Here is a 14,351-nt window from a genome sequence, read left to right on the forward strand (position 1 = left end):
CAAGTACCTCAACTTTGTATGTAACTATGTGTTTGAATCAAATTGCTTAGTTAGCCTACAGTCCTCCACTGTATAGACAGGTACAAAAGTACAACAAAAATAACTTTACTTTCATAACACAGCTATGACTAAAACATATTTTTACAAAACTTTTTATTATAACTTTCTATACATACTGATGTTTCTAAATATTTCTACAATACCTTTATTTTGATGTTTCTACATATTTCTACAAATATACAGAGATGTAAGAAGTACATATATTGTACTTAAGTGAACGTAGCGATACCACAGTGTCTAAATACTGTTACAAGTAAAAAGTCCTGCATTCAATTGTTTTCTTTAGTAAAAGTGCAAAAGTATTAGCATCACAATATGTAGTATGAAGTATCAAAAGTAAAGGTAGTTAATGCAGAATGGTCCATTTTAGAATCATATATTACATTACTGGATTATAATTATTGATGCATTGATTCATCACTTTAATGTTGTAAAGATGGAGTTCAACTACTTTATACTGCTGGGAAGCTAAACCTGCAATAACACATCATAATAAGTTGATTCATATTTTGTAACAACCGTAACCTGCAAAGTAACTATAACTGTCAAACACATAGTGAAGTAAACAGTATTTCAGTATTTCCCTCTGAAATCTAGTGGAGTAGAAGAGTAAAGTAGCATAACATGGAAATACTCAAGTAGGCAACCTCAAATACTACTTAAGTAGGACCTACAGTACTTAAGTATATGTAACTACTATTACTGAGTTACATTCCAGCATTAAAAACATATTTATACTAAATATAATGTATTGTATTACTGTTGTTAAAGTCGCAGACAAACGGACCTACATCGTGTTCTCCTGCAGGATGCCACTGCTGCTGCCTCCAGCAGCCTGAAGTGAGTGTGTTGAGTCAAATCTCGCGATATTTCCAGTGAGACCTCGTTTGTCATCACAAAGAAGTTTTCAGCTCGTGAAATAATGAAGGAAATGCATCGGGCATGTTGATTTAATGGTTAAACTTGCCAAGTTTGTTTAAAATGTTAGCGTGCAAAGACTCAGATTAATGGATAACCTGGTGATGCTGTTTTAAATGTAGCACTGATCTAAAGCGCACCTTTTGGATGCAGTCAATAGAAAAGACACCAACATAACAGTTGTTGTAACAGAGATGTCTTTATTGTTGTTGATACAACTAGAAAGGTGCACTCAGTGATTGAATTAATATAACCCATAATTTGCAAATCCCCCTTGAACATGCAGCCATAACTGGCCACCCAAAATATAATGCAGTTTATATTACACATCCAATAAAAATGTAGAAAAAGTTCTGAAAACAGCACCAAATGTAAACTGTGTTATTGCAAAACTGTTAAAAGATATCAAAAAGCTGACTTATGCGATAATAGATTGCTGGACCGTCAGGGGTGAGCTGACGACCGTTCATGTAAACATTGTCAAAAAACTGAACCAGAAAAAGGAGACAACATCTGGAAAGCACCCAACCTCAAAGCACTTGGAGGACTTCAGAGAAGAGTTCCTTAACTTCATAGCAGTGCTCCGACACAGGAAGATCACAAACAAAGAAGGAACGTATTGATCCTCTCTCATGTTGGAAAAGGCAGCTGACAGAGAAAAAAACAAAGTATGCCTTCAAATATCCCCAAACTCTCCAAAACCCTGTCTGCTTGTCGACCTCAAGGAGCATCGATAGAAGAGGACCCATCCATCATCCGGTCTGTCACAGGTCAGAACGGACAAGAGGTGAGCCAACCATTGGTTCATCAGTGGACATGCTATGGACATTTCACTCTGCGTTTGCAGGTCTGAATCCTGAAATAAAGAGACGTTACAGTATTAAATGTTAAAGAAAATACAGAGTTTATGAAAAGAAACCAACAAAACACTTTTGCATGTTTTGTATTAGTTTCACTGGTTTCTGCTTTGACTGTAAATGTGGGAGAGCTTATACAGTATACGCAGTACGTCTTCTACTGTGTTGAATCCAACAGTGGAGTAAAAATGTCTTCACTCACCATCATTGTTCCTCCTCCAGATGAAGAGTCCAGCGATGCAGAGTGCCAGAAGCAGCAGCAGTCCTACAACAACTCCAGTAACACCAGCAGGAAACTCTGAGGGAGAAACTGGAACACAAAACATTCACACGTTGTCTCTACCACAGATGATGAGAACAATGTTATCATAGAAATAATTACCAACACTATGAAAATAAGAGTAAGAAGAAGAGGATAAGAGGTCACAAACCTGATTCTTCTTTTAGGATTGAGAGGAGGGTTAAAGATGTAAAAGTCACAACAACTCGTCTACTGAATTGACAACAAAATGCTTTTGGGCAAAACCTCTGAAGTTATGATCCTGGTCGAGCGTTAGTTTTTAAATTTCCATCACATCTGATCTCAGTCTTACCCCAGTTGGTCCTGATCTGTGCTTTGTCCAGTTTGGTGACGATGTCGTCCTCCACACCAGAGAGATGAAACACACAGTCGTACCTCCTCCAGTCTTCAGGTGCGACTGATGAAAGGTTCAGGTCGACACTGATCTGGAAGGATCCATCGTGGTTGGGGAGGATCTCTCCGTGGTCCACGTCCTCATGATGCTCCTCTCCATCTTTCCTCCAGTACATCATGGCTCTGTCAGGGTAGAAACCTGTAGCGTGGCAGCTGACTGGGGAGGAGGGAGTCTTCTGGAGGAGAGACACTGAGGGAAGTTCTAGGGATTTAAAAACAAACAAGAAAACTGTTTATAGGACTTAGGCTGGCATGTTATGCATCAATACAAATAAATCAGTTTAATAGCATCAGTAAATATTGATGCACGTTACTTTCTTACCCTGGACAGTACACAGATCATGTGATTTAATTCAAATGCACATCATGCAGTCTACTTACACCACCAGGGGGAGTCTGATTCATGATACTATTACAGCACTTACTGAACTAGTACTAGTGAGGCTCTGCACTACATTATCTCTATATTTAACATGAAACAATGACAACAGATGTAAAACAACAACATACATCTGGGGGCTGTGAGATGTAAATGGAGAACAAAAAGCCTTGAACAGTTCATTTTAATTTGTTTTATTTTGAGGGTTTATATTTAAATTAAATTATTTGAGAGGTTTAGACAGGAAATGTCTCTTTGTGTTTGTCTCTCTCACATAGACACAACTGTTTGTAATGAATCTAAACCAAAGCCTTTAATTGTTAAAATGTATTTTTTAAGCTGAACATGTTTTTTATTAAATGTAAAGAAATGTAAATCAGTGAAAATGCTGCTGTTTAATAACCATGTTTTTAATGTACTGAATTTTTATTTAAGGACCGTTCATCATTAAATCAATAATCTATTCATTGATATTCCTGAGTATCAGATAATCAATAAATATAGTAGCTTTAAGTGAATACACTGTGTGCAGAATTATTAGGCAAATGAGTATTTTGACCACATCCTCCTTTTTATACACTTTGTCCTACTCCATGCTGTATAGGCTTGAAAGCCAACTACCAATGAAGTAAATCAAGTGATGTGCATCTCTGTAATGAGAAGGGGTGTGGCCAAATGACATCAACACCCTACAAAAGGTGTGCTTAATTATTAGGCAACTTCCTTTCCTTTGGCAAAATGGGTCAGAAAAGAGATTTGACAGACTCTGAAAAGTCAAAAATTGTCAGAAGTGTTTCAGAGGGGTGCAGCAGTTTGGAAATTGCTAAGCTTTTGAAGCGGGATCATCGCACAATCAAGCGGTTCCTGGCAAATAGTCAACAGGGGCGCAAGAAGCGTGTAGAAAAAAGAAGACGCAAAATAACTGCCCATGAATTGAGAAGGATCAAGCGTGAAGTTGCCAGGAAGCCATTGGCCACCAGTTGTGCCATATTTTAGAGCTGCAACGTGTCTGGAGTGGCAAGAAGCACAAGGTGCTCAATACTTAGGGACCTGGCCAAGGTAAGGAAAGCCAAAAAGAGGCCACCTTTGAACAAGACGCACAAGATAAAACGTCAAGATTGGGCCAAGAAATATATGAAGACTGATTTCTCCAAGGTGTTTTGGTCTGATGAAATGAGAGTGAGTCTTGATGGGCCAGATGGATGGGCACGAGGCTGGATCAGTAAAGGGCAGGAAGTTCCTCACCGACTCAGACGCCAGCAAGGTGGAGGTGGGGTACTGGTATGGGCTGGTATAATCAAAGATGAGCTCGTGGGACCTTTTGGGGTTGATGATGGAGTGAAGATCAACTCCCAGACCTACTGCCAGTTTCTGGAAGACACCTTCTTCAAGCAACTTGCCTAATAATTCTGCACACAAAATACTCATTTGCCTAATAATTCTGCACACAGTGTAAAGTTATGAAATGAAAGTGGAGAGGACGCCAAGAATAAAAGAGATGAAGTGAGGTGAGAGAAACTATGTCCATGTTTACTGTACATTAAAAACAGAAGAGGCGTGTGAACACTTTAGTGTCCTTTAAAAAGCATCAGGTCACGTGAATCTACCTGTTCTCAGCAGAAATCTCCTCCCATAGTGCAGATACTTCTTCAGCCAGACAGGACATTCGTGGATGTAGAAATATTTATTGTATTCTAATTTGGCTTTGTCAGCATCCCATCTAAGTTTGGTGGTGAACGCCTGCTGTCTTGGTGCAGTCCACGTCAGCGTCTGCAGGTCCAACGCAAGGAAGTCTTCTCCATCATAACCAAACTGATGAAAACCAATCACCTCTCCAGTCTCGTCATCCCACTCACAGCCGCTCATCCTCTGTAAAATGTGGGCACCTGAGAGGCAGAGAGGGAGAAAATGACGATTATTAACACATAATATCGCATCTTCACCACAGAGACACACTGATCCACCAATTATTGGCTCTGTGGAAGCCACTCAACATCTGCTGGAAAACAGAGTGAAAGTCCATATTCTCTGTATCAAAAAGCACTGACATGTGTTTATACAGGAAGCTACATCTCACCAGCCAAAAGTTAAACATGAACATAAACAGACCTACCTCCAGTTTGGTTTAAGCGCTGCTTCAAGCCGTCAATGTTGAATCTGAAGACCTGCTGACTACCATAACACTTCTGAGTATACCACTCTTTGTGTTTTGGGTCATCCTTTATAAAATCTCTCACCCAGTCCTGTTTGGGATCCACGGTCTTAATGTTGCTGTCACAGTAACCCACCTGGACTTCATTGACCATCGCAAGACCCACAAACTCTGGAAGGTTTGGGTCTCCAGAAGTTCCAGTCACGAAATATTTCAGGGAGTGTTTCACTGCAGGACAAAGAAGGTTTATTAGAACTGAATTTTCATACATTTTGGGGATGTTTTTGGTGGTCAATAAAAAATGTAAAAAAGGAAAATTTAAAAATATGTTAAATCACAATGAGCTACCTAAAAAATATGTCATAGACTCACTCCCGTTACTAATTTTATGTTGTGACTTTGTGCATTGAGCAACAAGTCATGTAGATGGCCCGTGTACAATAATCATATATATTTAATTGTAGCCTTATTTTAAATCATGTAACTTTGGCCTTCTTACAGCAGATATTTGTTCATTTGCAATTGTGTACTTTAGGGAATTATTATTATTAGCTCGTCAATGTCTTGCAATAGTTGTCATATATAATGTGATTTACAAACAATAATATATGGACAGCCTCTATCCTCCCTAAAGATACGGACATTACGTCACACAGAGGTTATGAACAACTCTTACTTTCCTACACTAAAGCATGAATGCAGTATATGTGTCATGAGAACAATACATAGGCTGATCATGTTGAGTCAGTGTCAAATGGATACGTTTGAATAATGGAATTATTGTAAACACACTGTGACAGAGTGAAAGTGAAACTATGTTTCCTGATGTCGCACTTTACAAAGTGACTGCAACGAGTTTTACAGCGACAATAATAACAAGAAACAGCGTAACGGTGAGAGTAACAGTGTGATCTTACCTGTAGATGCAACATGACAGAAGAGCAGCAACATAAATAACGTTTTCATCTTGTTATGATAAGTAAACCTCAAGCTTAAGAGCGAGTCAGCTGATTGAACGTTCACCTGTGATACCGGGCATGCGCAGTGTAGGCGTGGCGTTACCTTGAGAGTCATAACATCACCACATTTGGACAGACATGGTTTTCAATGAACAGGAAGTATGAACAATTGTAATCTGAAAAGTAACTATAGCTGTCAGACAAATAAGAAGTACGATAATTCCCTCTTAAATTTAGTGGAGTAGAAGTATATGCAACTTTATACTTCTAAATGGTAATACTACAAGTAGTACAAGTACCCCAACTTTGTAATTAACTATGTGTTTGAATAAAATGCTTAGTTAGCCTACAGTCCTCCACTGTATAGACAGGTACAAAGGTACAACAGAAATAACTTTACATTCATAACACAGCTATTTACTAAAACATATTTTTACAAAACTTTTATTTTGATGTTTCTACATATTCCTACAAATATACAGAGATGGAAGAAGTACATATATTGTACTTAAGTGAATGTAGCGATACCACAGTGTGTAAATACTGTTACAAGTAAAAAGTCCTGCATTTAAAATATGTATTTAGTAAAAGTGCAAAAGTATTAGCATCACAATATGTAGTATGACGTATCAAAAGTAAAGGTAGTTAATGCAGAATGGTCCATTTTAGAATCATATATTACATTACTGGATTATAATTATTTATGCATTGATTTATCACTTTAATGTTGTAAAGATGGAGTTCAACTACTTTATACTGCTGGGAAGCTAAACCTGCAATAACACATGATAATAAGTTGATTCATATTTTGTAACAACCTGAATCTGCAAAGTAACTATAACTGTCAAACACATAGTGAAGTAAACAGACAAACGGACCTACATCCTGTTCTCCTGCAGGATGCCACTGCTGCTGCCTCCAGCAGCCTGAAGTGAGTGTGTTGAGTCAAATCTCGCGATATTTCCAGTGAGACCTCGTTTGTCATCACAAAGCCATTTTACCAGTATTTATATACATTCTGTTTTTTAAGGACTATTAGAAAACACCTGCAAATCATATGATAATCCTCTCATGACAAATAAAACGCATCTAGAGACAACAAGGGGACACAGAATAGAGGCACACATGGGAGTGCACTGCGTTCTCGCGAGATTTCGATGAGTTTACTTGAGTAAATGCCACGTCTTACCAGTAGCATCACCGTAGACATACGTATTAGCGGTTTATCAAACATACTGCACGCAGGACAGAGAGTTATCCGACACATTCCGGTAAGAATGACTTGTTTGTGTTTTTGCATTGTGCGTCGCAGTTATTGTTGTCCGTGCTGCTGCAGCAACACGTTAGCAAGTTGGTTGTTAGCTCAGTTAGCTAGCTAGTGAAGCTAGCAGGCTTTCTTCTACAACTTGTGTGATGATGCGTGTTTACTGTTTGGCTTTCACTGTTTACTGTGGGATTTAAGTTAACAGATTATCCCCACGTCCGATGCACGAAGCCGCCAGTAAAATAAACACACGAGTTTAAAACAAAGCTGGAGAGGCTGGTTGATAAATAGATAAACGTGTCGTTCCAGTTACAGGGAGAGTTCATCCCAAAATCAAAGATCCACGTGATTACCTTTACTTGTAGGGTTAGTTCATAATCTAGATTGTTTTAGGGATGGCTGCAGAGTTTTTTTTTTTTAGATAGTGTAGTGTTTGTATGGCACTTGACTTGTGGTGCTTAATGCGCGACTAAAATAACTACATTTAAAAAGTTAAACATGGGTTTGGGGTGAACTGTCCCTTTATGTCTGCACACATCATAATGATGTATTATTATTACCACTTGCAACATTAAAGTGATATACACATAATGCATCAATCCTTTTGGTATAATACAATGCATATAAGTATGCAAAGGGCCAGTATTTTCAGTATATTATAATGTCAATCCTAGTACTTTTTGTCACTGAGATATTTGCTACTTTTACTTCAGTAAATGATGTGAGTACTTCCTCCACCAGCGACCATGATGCAGCAAAATGCATCCCCATCTGGAGTCACTGCAGTGGCCAATTTATAGTGCAACTTGAATACCTGCCATGTTGGCACTATAATACGAACATGCTGATCTGATGAAGAACAGATAGCTCAACATAACTCACCCCATCCTCACTGAGGAAGCACGGTATCTGGTCACTTCAACCAGATTTGGTGGTAATCTGGAACTCATTTGACGACATACAGAGTGTGTTATGCAGCTGCTGTAAATGCACATCTCAAAACAAGTAACGTCTGCCATTAAACATGTGTGCATACATAGACGTGAGACCAGTTGGAGGCAGAGTGATGGTTACTTTTTATTTTTATTTCATTGCAATTTCATTTTAAAATCGGCCATGACAGTTTACAATTGAGCAGACAGAACATGTGTGAATATTATATTATACAGACCCACTGATCATCAGACACCTGTGAGTTTCTATCTTCATGTCTTCTTCACTGTTTCTCTCTTTGTCAAAGGGGATATTATGGGCTGTGTACGTCTGCTGGCACTGACGCTGGCCACGTCTGCGGTTCTCCTGTTAGCCGCCCATTCAACCAGCGCCCATGGGGACCACGGCCACGGCCACGGCCACCATCACCACGGCCACTCCCACGGGGAAGACGATGACCAGGAAGACGTGAGGATGTTCCACGGAGCGAGCAAGTGGAGCGCCGAGGCCAACCTCCTCCCACACGAAGAAGAGCAGCACGCTCACGGGCACGATCACGGGCACGATCACGGGCACGCTCACGGGCACGCTCACGGGCACGGGCACGGGCACGCTCACGACCACGGGCACGCTCACGACCACGGGCACGCTCACGACCACGGGCACGCTCATCAGGAGGATGTTGTTCGGGTGCACAAGGAGGAGAGTGGACACGCACACTCCCACGGAGGGGAGAGGGTGAAGAGGGAGGCAGAAGGAGAGAAGAGGGACATGGTGGAGCTCTGGACACAGGTTAGAATGGGAACAATGGGTCGTCTGTCTGAAATGTGGAATTGTTTGCTTATCCTCATACATGTTTTTACCCCTGTGTTGTGTAAAAGTGACCCTAACCCTCCATCCCTGTCCGCAGGCCATCGGAGCGACCCTGCTCATCAGCGCCGCTCCTTTCCTCATCCTGTTCCTGATCCCGGTTCAGTCCAACAGCGACCAGCACCAGAACCTGCTCAAGGTGCTGCTCAGCTTCGCCTCAGGTGGACTGCTGGGCGACGCCTTCCTCCACCTCATACCACACGCTTTGGGTGGGTTTGTCGATCTGTAGAAGTTTCTGTTTTTTATCATTTAATCATGTTTGTGTTGATGATGAGTTTTTACTTTCTTCTCCACCTTTTGCAGGTTATCTCGAAAGAAACTCTTTGTTAAGGTGCATTTATGAAGTAAAACACCTAAATGTGAGATCAATCATCAGTTCACGAGAAAATAGTCCCCTCTGACATCAAACGCTGTATATTCACTCTTCATTTTTGATGTGCACTCCATGCACATGAAGGAAGGCAATCTTAGAGACAAAGCTCACTTCCCCTTTGTCTTTAGACGAACATGAATATCTTCAACACTGATGATGATGATGATGATGATGCTCATCAAAAACACAGACTCTGTTTCAGGATCTTCAGTTCATCTGTGTGAGTATAATGTCTGTTTCTGCCCGTGTCGTGTGTTGTTGTGCACAGAGCCCCACTCTCACCACGGAGAAGAAGATCACGCACACTCGCACGCAAGTGAGGAGTCACATGACCACGGTCACGCCCACGGTACGCAGTCGCAACCCTTTGTTTTCGTCACATGGTGCTCTTGTTATTGACGGGTGATATCGGGTGCAAAAGTCAACCAGAGAAATGACCCCGTATCTTCAATGTTCAGCTGTATGCTGTAATAATGATAATATCCTCTGCCTGCGCAGGAGCTGCCCACGATCACATGATGTCAGTGGGTCTGTGGGTTCTCGGTGGGATCATCGCCTTCCTGGTTGTGGAGAAGTTTGTGCGAGCGCTGAAGGGAGGACACGGACATTCCCACGGACACTCGCATGGTACGCCATGGAACTTCCTTGCAATACATAAAATATCCATCTGCAAGATCTACAAAAAGTATTCTTGATTTGGTGAAATTAAAGACAACAGTTGATCTGAGATCTTATTTTAACTTTATGTCACATTTTCAGATGCTCCCAAGGAAAAGGACAGTGATGGAGAAGAAGAGAAGAAGAAGAAAGGAGAGAAAGCCAGCAAAGACAAGACGGTGTCAAAGAAAGAGGAGACGAAGAGCACAGGTGAACAATATACTGATTACTGATCGAAAACAAAGTAGCTCCATCGATATTTACAACTTTAAAACAATGTGAAGGATATTTCACATTGGGCATTTACATTTCTAGTTATTAAAACACTAAATTCAGAAGACTGTGCAGGTACGTGCTCACGTCGTGCGTTGTTGTTTTATTTTGCATTTCTTTAACTCAAACGTTGTCGAGCTGTTTGTGTTGAGATCATCAACGGGTTAAAAGACGTAGATGTTTGTATTAAAACTGAATTTGAATGAAAAGACTTTTTCGATATCTAGTGAACTATAACTATAGATTCAGCAGCATTTTAATGACAGTGTGGAAATATAATTATTGACATTTTAACCTTGTAAAGTAAGGTATCAAAGCACACCCGTCTTCAAACCCTTCATGTTTACTTTAACTCGTCACTGCTTCTTGAACCTTGTGAAGCTGTGACTGTGAGACAGATCTGTCACCAGACAGGCTGAAGTACGAACACCTGGCAAACTTAAAACCACTTCTGCTACCATGGGCGTCTCCAGGAACACACGTCTCCCCACAGCGACGCACACAGAGAGACTCTCACCGTGAAAACGATACCGGCCTGTGTAAACTCAAAATATTGCTTTGTTTACAAAGTAATCTGGTCCGGCCCTGGCTGACAAAACTAAAATGTAAATGTAGTTTCATAGTGCAACTGTTGACGACATGACGGACGCAACTCATTTATTACAAATTTAAACTTTTCAATCATTTTAAGAGCAAATCGATCAACTCCAACTGTTGCTGAAATCTGTCTGAAATCACTCGATTTAAGTGATTACGTTGCATTTTATTGGCTTTTCACCATTTGTCTTTTACGTTTTAAACGATCTACTGGCTTCCTAAACGTTTCCTACAGTCGAAGGAAAATAGAAGTCTCCAAAGTACAGACGGAACTTATTTCTAGTGTCTGAAATATAAATAAAAAAATCACCTCGGGGTGTTTATTATGTTTTTTTCTGGGTTTTCTTTCTGGTTTTCTGGAGCTATAAAAACATGTGTTCTTGGCTTTAATGAAGAAACTATCAATCATTTCTTTCTTTCTTTCTTTTATCAAGTCTTTTATCAAATGTGTGTCATCCAAACATTGTGACTTCAATCGAACAGAAGCAACCGATCCTTTTCCTCAGAAGTTCCTAGAGGCTCGCTGAAATCAGTGAATGTCACCTCATTTGTTCTCCGTTCACTTCTCTGACACAGACATCAAGGTGTCGGGTTACCTGAACCTGGCGGCTGACTTCACACACAACTTTACCGACGGCCTGGCCATCGGAGCGTCCTTCCTGGTTGGGCCGACGGTCGGCGCCGTCACCACCGTCACCATCCTGCTGCACGAGGTCCCACACGAGATCGGAGACTTCGCCATCCTCGTCCAGTCGGGCTGCACCAAAAAAAAGGTAGCTGACTACTCCAAGCTGCAGTTTGTAAAAAAAGACTCCATCACAGACAATATTAAAATACATTCACTTTGCTTCGTGAAACATCCCCTCAATTTAAAACTCTGTGGGGAAATCTATAGTGTCCAATTAACAATTAAGTGTCAAAACATCAAGAATGAGTGAGGAGCCAATTGTAGGATTTTCAGCTCCCTTAAACCAAATGTTCAGGTTGTAGTTTTTCACCTTTTTATAGAAGAAAACAACAAAATGCCATAAATTGTGTGGTAAAGAGACCACGTGACGTGAGCGCTGTAGCAACTCTCTTCCTCTTTCCCATCAGGCCATGTGTCTCCAGCTGCTGACGGCTCTGGGAGCTCTGGCCGGCACGGCTTGCTCCCTGCTGGCCGAGGGCGTCGGCGCCGCCGCGACCGCCTGGATCCTGCCGTTCACGGCCGGCGGGTTTGTTTACATCGCCACCGTGACCGTGCTCCCAGAACTGCTGGCGGGCCGCTCCAGTTTCGGCCAGTCTCTGATGGAGATCCTGGCCCTGCTGTTCGGAGTCGGCATGATGGTGCTGATCGCCGAGTACGAGTGAGGATGCTGCAGAGAGGACGAAGACGGGAGAAAAGGGTCAAAAACGGTTGAAAATAAATGCTGGTTTTTAAGTAGATTTCAAGTGGATTTTTATTTGCCAGGGCTGGGCTTTCTTTTGTTTTTTTTATTAATTCTGTTTTGGGACAAACGCCACCTACTGACAGCGAATGGATTTCTGTCGTCTTGTGGTTTTAGCAGGTCGTGGGCACATCCCTGATTTTATATCGAGGTTTCTTTTTCTGCTTCTTAAAAAAAACACCGTCTCAGCGGGACAAACTGAGCTGGAAAGAAAGGAACCTGATGGAAACGTTTCTGAGGACTGCTGTGTTGTTCACCGAGGGCGTCCGTCTTTCTGTTCCCTCCGTCCCACAATTCACTCACCGCTTTCACCACACGGATCATTCAGCTACTCTCACTGCAGCGTGAGCTGACGGCCGGTTTCCTCCAAAAGTGGCTTGAATATGTTCATCTTCCAGCCGTCGTTTTCTTTAGTTTTTGCAGATGGTTGATCTTTAAATCTACATTTTAGAGTCGGTGAACGATCAGAGAAAGCGATGTTCTGACCTGCTCAGCTCTATGTGAAATTGAATGTTAATATTTTTACATTCCACAAAATAAAAGTCTGTGTTGTGGCTCCCACAGATTTACTCAAATCATTAAAGTCTTTATGAAAAGAAAAGTTGTTTCAACATTAAACATGCCTACGAAATAACACACAACACACACAGAAAGGTATAACATCCCGACCGCGGTGATGAACAACCCCCCAATAAAGTTTCATCATTTTCATTGATTACTTTTCAGCGCGCTCTCGCATTAGAGACACAAACTTAGAGATGTGATGCACCGTGATAGCAGGTCTGAGAATGGTTGCATGACCTGTTTTCATTTAACGGATGAAACTCGAGCTGAAACAAACATGACTGTAGCTGCTGTTACTAGACTTGACCACAAGAGGGAGCAAGATGTGCAGTATCACTGTTACTTCTGAGCTACTTGACATACAGTGATGCTGTAGAAGTATGAAATAAACATGCCTGTCGTGCAGATCATTTATCACGCCAGCATGAATGAGTCATTTTGCACATAAGTGTTTTGAAAAGAAGAATGTGTTCTGTAGACATTTGCCATTAGGAATAAATAAACATTTACTTGCTTTGATAATGTATTCAAAATAAGATATTTCCAGAGGCATCAATGGGCGTCGATGCTCTAGTTAGAAAGATAAAGTAGCTTTGTACATTACAAATGAATACGAGCTGGGCGTAAAGCCAACCTGGTTTTGTTTGTCACCACAACAAAAGGCAAAGTGACACCTAGTTGAATCACAACGAATGATTTCTCCTCTTAAAACTGTCAAGTATAGCAAAAGAAAAGTCCCCATTCTCGCCGAGAGTCCTCATGTGACGACTTGGGCTAATAACACAACCACATTTATTCATTATGAGCAGGTCAGTTAAACCTCGTCAATCATTGGAATAGTTGAGATGGTAAAAGTATCCATTAAAAAGGCGAATTATATTTTGTGCTTTTGATTTTTCTTACCCCAATAATAATCCTGTGAGCCGTGAGATCAGCGGTACTTTTACAGTTGCTAGTGGAAAAATAGTGGAGCAACTTATTTGCAACGACGGAAATTCTGTTGCGATCTAAAAAACAAAACACATCCTAAAACTAGCAAAGTTTATTCAAACGGCACCTTTTAAAGACGATGAAAACATGAAATACATCATAATGGGTTTTTAGCTGCTCTCTGAAAGAGTCTGCAGAGTTCAAAGACCTCAAGCACATTAGGAGATTATTCCAAAGTTAAGGGGGGCTGCCGACTGGAGAGCACAATCTCCCCAAGTCTTTAAACGCATCTTAAGTAAACTTCAGCTCATTGTGTGGGCAAAGGTAAAATGGTTGAAATTGATAGCTAAATGTACAAGGTAAGAAAAGATTAGCCTTTATTGTCTCCCTTATAGCACTTTGTTTTGGGCTTTCGAGACAACACGGGTAGCAACACAGCCTCTC

At 41.0% G+C, this 14,351-nt stretch overlaps 2 protein-coding genes across 2 annotated transcripts; one reads left to right on the top strand and one right to left on the bottom strand.

Annotated features, from left to right (window-relative positions):
* Window positions 1-1,166: 1,166 nt before the first annotated feature.
* Window positions 1,167-6,091, bottom strand: LOC306708019 (major histocompatibility complex class I-related gene protein-like). Its single transcript, XM_079175701.1, has 6 exons — window positions 5,978-6,091; window positions 5,022-5,288; window positions 4,516-4,794; window positions 2,429-2,731; window positions 2,038-2,145; window positions 1,167-1,834 (listed from the first exon to the last, which is right to left on the bottom strand). The coding sequence occupies exons 1-6, from the start codon at window positions 6,024-6,026 to the stop codon at window positions 1,809-1,811; spliced, it is 1,032 nt and encodes a 343-aa protein (XP_079031827.1). The 5' UTR covers window positions 6,027-6,091; the 3' UTR covers window positions 1,167-1,808.
* A 1,076-nt stretch (window positions 6,092-7,167) lies between these two features.
* slc39a7 (solute carrier family 39 member 7) lies at window positions 7,168-12,974 on the top strand. The gene is made up of 8 exons (XM_079176393.1): window positions 7,168-7,290; window positions 8,524-9,008; window positions 9,127-9,295; window positions 9,728-9,808; window positions 9,958-10,086; window positions 10,219-10,326; window positions 11,563-11,759; window positions 12,082-12,974. Exons 2-8 carry the CDS (start codon window positions 8,532-8,534, stop codon window positions 12,334-12,336), a joined length of 1,416 nt encoding a protein of 471 aa, XP_079032519.1. The 5' UTR covers window positions 7,168-7,290; window positions 8,524-8,531; the 3' UTR covers window positions 12,337-12,974.
* The last annotated feature ends 1,377 nt before the right edge of the window (window positions 12,975-14,351 follow it).

The sequence above is a fragment of the Pholis gunnellus genome (assembly GCF_910591455.1).
Source record: "Pholis gunnellus genome assembly, chromosome: 16".
NCBI classification, from domain to species: domain Eukaryota; kingdom Metazoa; phylum Chordata; class Actinopteri; order Perciformes; family Pholidae; genus Pholis; species Pholis gunnellus.